Source organism: Nicotiana tomentosiformis, chromosome 1 (assembly GCF_000390325.3).
Source record: "Nicotiana tomentosiformis chromosome 1, ASM39032v3, whole genome shotgun sequence".
NCBI classification, from domain to species: domain Eukaryota; kingdom Viridiplantae; phylum Streptophyta; class Magnoliopsida; order Solanales; family Solanaceae; genus Nicotiana; species Nicotiana tomentosiformis.
In genome coordinates, this window is record NC_090812.1 from 128,659,665 (window position 1) to 128,665,664 (window position 6,000).

At 40.5% G+C, this 6,000-nt stretch overlaps 1 protein-coding gene across 1 annotated transcript; it reads right to left on the bottom strand.

The window, feature by feature from the left end:
• Positions 1-375: 375 nt before the first annotated feature.
• LOC138909461 (uncharacterized) lies at positions 376-1,146 on the bottom strand. The gene is made up of 2 exons (XM_070200661.1): positions 689-1,146; positions 376-574 (listed from the first exon to the last, which is right to left on the bottom strand). Exons 1-2 carry the CDS (start codon positions 1,144-1,146, stop codon positions 376-378), a joined length of 657 nt encoding a protein of 218 aa, XP_070056762.1.
• Positions 1,147-6,000: the final 4,854 nt, after the last annotated feature.

Consider the following 6,000-nt stretch of genomic DNA (forward strand, 5'->3'; position numbering starts at 1 on the left):
TATCCCCCTATCCCACACTTAAAGTTGTGGCATGTCTCCATGACACATAATTAAAAAGCATAAGGTAGAGGAAACTTCCCTGAATATCTAGTTGGGGTCTGAGTCAAAGTCGGGCTCCATTCCACGCGCCCAAACTAGTGCACACATCCACACACACAACTTCTTCTCAGCCTTCTTGGGGTATACCCCACACTTGTCTTTCTCAATCACTAGGACCGTATCTTTCAAGCCTTTCACTTTCCATTCAAAACTTGCAACTGGCTTCTCCTTTTTAACCCCCGTTTCTACATTCATCTCAAAAGTTACAGTCTCCCCCCCCCCCACTCTAAGCATGAGTTTTCTATCATATATGTCTAATATTGCTCTACCCGTTGCTTAGAATGGTATTCCTAAAATGAGAGGGACCACCTTATTCTCCTCCATATTTACTACAATAAAGTCCACAAAAAATACAAACTTATCTAACCGCACTAAAACATCTTCCACTATCCCCTCGGGTATCAGAATTGTTTGGTCAGCCAGCTGCAAAGATATTGGTACCGACCTTATCTCTCCAATCTCACTCTCCAACTTCCTGTAAATAGACAAAGGCATTAAATTAATTGAGGCACCAGAATCACATAAAGATTTATCAAAGTTAAGAGTGCCTAAAGAGCAAGGTTTCGTAAAACTCCCTGGATCTCCACACTTTTGTGGGAGTTTGTTTTGCAATATTGCACTGCAATGCTCTGTAAGTTTAACCACTAAGGTCTCTTCTATCTTCCTCTTCTTTGTAAGGATCTCCTTCAAGAACTTTGCGTAAGCTGGCATTTGTGAGAGAACTTCCGTGAATGGCAAATTTACATTAACCTGTCTCAGCATATCAAGAAATCTCTCAAACTGCTTATCCAGATTTTCTCTATAGAGATTTTGGGAAAAAGGTAAAGCAGGCATGTGCTTGCTCTCTTCATTGGATTCCACCCTTCTTGAAGTTTCCTCCTTTCTCTTTTTCTCAGCTCCCTTCTTGCCTTTCTTCTTCTCAGCCTTTTTATCATCATCTTCAATTTTCAGCTCCTTCCTACTTTCCTTTTCAGGCATAGCTTCTTTGTGAATTGGAGTGTGATCTTTCAACACTTGTCCACTTCTCAAGGTCACATCATTTGCCATTTTTTTGATATTCTTTTCCGTATCAGCTGGCAGAGTACCTGGGATTCTCTCAGATAATATAGTTGCAATTTGTCCCACTTGTGTAACGACTCGACTTATCATTTTGAGAATTAGCATCTTGTTCGGTGGTTTAAGGCCTCATGCATCATATTAGGTACTATGACTTGCATGTGTGGTCGAATTTGGTTTTCGAAAGATTTGGGATCAATTTGGAAGAAGGATTCTTATTATTGAAGCTTAAATGAAAAGAGTTGACCGGAGTTTGATTTTTAAGCAAATGACTCCGGAATGGAATTTTGATGATGTCATCACTTCGTAAGGTGATTTCGTACTTAGGCGTATGTCCGGATTTGGATTTGGAAGTCCGTAGGACAATTCGTCACGTTTCGGCGAAAAGTTAGAAAATGAAGTTCTTGAAATATTCATAAATTTGACCATAAGTGAACTTGGATGATATCAAGATCGGATTTTGATTTTGGAAATTTGAATAACTTCGTTATGTTATTTATGACTCGTGTGCAAAATTTGAAGTCATTCCGGACTCATTTGATACATTTCGACACGAGTTTTATAAATTGAAAAATTTGAAACTTACAAGTCCGAATCGAGGTGTGAATTATAATTTTGATGTTGTTTGACGTGATTAGAAACCCCGAGTAAGTCCGTATTATGTTTTGGAATTTGTTGGTATATTCGGACGGGGTCCCGAGTACCCCGAGTGTGATTCGGATCTATATCATAGCAAGGTATCAAATGAGGGTGAGTAGAGAGAGAGGCAAGAAATGGAAAAGAAAACAACTGGGAGCGTGCTAGAGTCAGTGCAACGCGTGGATTGTGGCACACCAGCCCTCTTAGCAACTTTGAAAAACCAGTGCATTATAGAGGTTTGGCACTAGACCTGGCACGCTACCACCTGAGGCTTTTCTTTTAAGTACTCATTTCGGGGATTCATTTCCCCCATTCATCTTGGACGAATTTTGGGGTTTTCTGCCACTCTCTCAGGACCACCAACTCCTCTCTTCTTCAAGGTAAGCAATACCTATTATCTTGGTGTGAATTTTCATTATTTCTACACTAGTATTGATGAAATCTACTCATAAAATACTTAGATCTTCAAGAAATTTCTTCAAGAACTCAAAGAAGGGGTTTGCAAGATTTCTTCCAAAAAGGTAATCATACACCCTTAGATTTACATGTACGGAATTATTATGGGAATATAAGTATGAATTAAGTATTGGAACTCATTGTATGGTGATAGGAAGCCATGACTTCCCAATTTAAATACATTACCATTGTAGAGATTGAAAGGGGATTAATTGATGGAATTTTGTTGGTTGGGTGTGGATGGATGGTCACGTATGTGATGATTGGAAGTTATAAATTGTTTAGGAATGAGGGTGGGATAAATTGTTGGTAAATGGTGGTAGTTGGATGAACTAATTCCATGGTTAAGAGATGTAGAGATTCATGTCTACTAGGTATTTGATAAAATATCTAAATGGCCTAAACTATGGCATTTGTTGCTGATGTTGGTCCCATTGGATATAGATATTGTAGATTGAATTTGCTTAGTGTGGCGGATAATAGTAGTATCGTAAGGGGCAAATTTCAGATTTGAGCCGTTCGGAGGTCATTTCACGCAAGAAGGCTATTTCGGAATATTGGCCTAATATCGTTAAGGTAAGTATCTTGACTAACCTTGTGTGGGGGACTCAGAGGAGGTTCGATGTGGTATGGGTTATTGTGGATAGGCTGACCAAGTCAGTGCATTTCATTCTTGTAGCAGTTACCTATTCGTTAGAGCGGTTGGTTGAGATTTACATCCGCAAGATCGTCCATCTTCACATCCCCATGTCTATCATTTCGGATCGAGGTACGTAGTTCACCTTGCACTTCTGGAGAGCGGTACAACGTGAGTTGGGTATGCAGGTTGAGCTGAGCATAACATTTCATCCTCAGACGGACGGACAGTCCGAGCGCACTATTCAGATATTGGAGGATATGCTCTGCGCTTGTGTTATAGATATCAGGGGTTCTTGGGATCAGTTCTTGCCACTTGCGGAGTTTGCCTACAATAACAACTACCAGTCGAGCATTCAGATGGCTCCTTATGAGGCATTATACGGGAGGCGGTGCCGATCGCCAATTGGATGGTTTAAGCCGGGGAAGGATTAGTTGTTGGGTACAGATTTGGTACAGGATGCCTTTGATAAGGTCAAGATTATTCAGGATCGACTTCGCACAGCTCAGTCTAGGCAGAAGAGTTATGTTGACCGTAGAGTTTGTGATGTTGCATTCATGGTCGGAGATAGAGTATTGCTTCGGGTTTCACCCATGACGGATGTGATGAGGTTCGAAAAGAAGGGCAAGTTGAGCCCTATGTACATTGGACCCTTTGAGATTCTGGAGAGAGTGGGTGAGGTGGCGTACAGGCTCGCAGTTCCACCTCGTTTATCAGCAGTCTATCCAGTATTCCATGTGTCCATGCTCCAGAAGTATCAAGGTGATCCATCCCATGTGTTAGAATTCAGCTCAGTCCAATTGGACAAGGATTTGACATATGAGTAGGAGTCGGTGCCTATTCTAGCCCTGCAGGTTTGACAGTTGAGATCTAGGAGTTATCCTTCAGTTCGAGTGCAGTAGAGAGGTCAGCCCATCGAGCCAGCTATGTGGGAGTCCAAGTCGGACATGCGGAGTAGATATCCACACATTTTCACTAGCCTGGGTACTTTTTTATGTCTGTTCGAGGACAAAAGGTTGTTTTAGAGGTGGAGAATGTGATGACCCGATAGGTCATCTAGAATTTTAAACATTAATTTTGTGTTCCGAAGCCTCCAATAGCTTCCTTAAGCCTTCCTTGATTTGCGTGCACAGTCCGGGTGTCTTTCCAGAAGGTTATTATGTTTAAAATTGATAAAATATGAAATTTTGGCTTTAAAAACTATTTGAGATGACTTCATTTAAAATTTTGAGAAAACGGACCTGTATCTGTGTTTTGACCGTCCAGGTGGGTCCGTATAGTGGTTTGGGACCTGGGCATATGCCCGGAATCGAATTCGAAAGTCCCTAGCTCGAGTTATCACTTTTTGTCGAAAGTTTGAAGTTTAAAGTCTTAATGACTTTAAAAAATTGACCAATGTTAGACTTTGTTGATACCGGGTCCGTATTTTAGTTCTGGAACTCGGTATAGGTTCATTATTATATTTATGACTTGTCTGTCAAATTTGGTGAGAAACGGAGTTAGTTTGACGTGATTCAGACGTCCGGTTGTTAAAATAGGAATTCTAAAGCTTCATTGAAAATTTCATTTGATTTGGTGTTTGATTCATAGTTCTAGGTATTATTTTGGAAATTGGATCGTGCGACAAGTTCGTATAATGTTATTAGACTTGTGTGCATATTTGGTTTGGAGTCCCGAGGGCTCAGGTGAGTTTCAAATAGGCTACGAGTGGATTTGGACTTAGAATTCATAGCTGATGCATTGGGTTTCTGGTGTCTGCTGCAGACTTCGCAATTACGAGGTCTAGCTCGCAAATGCGAGCCTCGCATTCGCTAAGAAGACTTCGCATTTGCGAGCAGGGGCATGGGGGTGGACTTTCGCATTTGCGAGATCTAGGTTCGCATTTGCGATTCCCTCAATTTCGCATTTACAAACATATGGTCCGCATTTGCGATGGCAGTAGGAATGTGAAGGCTTCACATTTGCGATAGTTTATTCACATTTGCGGGTTTCGCAATTGCGAACCCCAGGTCGCAATTGCGACATCTGTGCCTGATCAAAATCTGAGTTAGATGGGATTTTCTCTCATTCTTCAAATTTTCAAACTTAGAAACCCTAGAGGCGATATTCCCAAGAGTTCTTCTTCGCCAATTCATTAGTAAGTGATTCTAACATATTTTCTTTCAATTTTCCATTTCATTTCAGAAGATTTCAACCTAAAAGCTAGGATTTTCATGGTGGAAATCGGAGGTTTGGGAAGGATTTGAGAATTTTGTAAAATTGGAATTTAGACCTCAAATTGAGGTCGGATTTCAAAATAAATTACATAACCGGGCTCAGGGGTGAATGGGTAACCGGGTTTTGGTCCGAATTTTAGGTTTGGACTAAGCGGGCCCGGGAGTTGACTTTTGTTGACTTTTTCAATAATGACCTAAATTGAACCTTTTTCATTTGTGGGTAGTTCCTAAGGCTTATTTTTAATCGTTTGGTTGATAATTTGCTAGATTTGGTTGTTCGGAGGCTTGATTGAAAGGCAAAGTCGTGGTTGAGCTTTGAGTTGATCTTTGGGAGCGAGGTAAGTGTCATGGTTATTCTTGACTTGAGAGATTAGGACTTGTTTGCTATGTGCAATATTGAGTTCAACGTATATGTGAGGTGATAAGTACTTATGCGTTGTTGTTGGGTCAAAGCATGCGGGTGGGACTTGTTTCTTGTCATTTATTTCTTTCTTTGATCATGATATCCATGCTTACACTAGTTAATTACAAAATTGATCATTCTTTCCACATTTATGGGCTATCGGTGATAATTGAATATTGTTTATGAAGAAGAGATTGGTGTTGTGGAACCATTGTTGACATAAGACTAGATCTTGCTTGTGCTATCTCCCTATTGTTATATGTACATTGTTACGTGGTAAGGGAGAGTGTTAATGCACGAAGGGTGATGTCGTGCCGTATTTGAGTGTTAATGCACGAAGGGTGATGTTGTGCTATATATGATAGTTAATGCATTAAGGGTGATGTCGTGCCGTATCTGTTATTTCATGATGAAATTGAGAGTAAAAGCACGAAGGGTGATGCCATGCCGTATTTATCATTGTATGGTGAGATTGATAGTAAAAGCACGAAGGG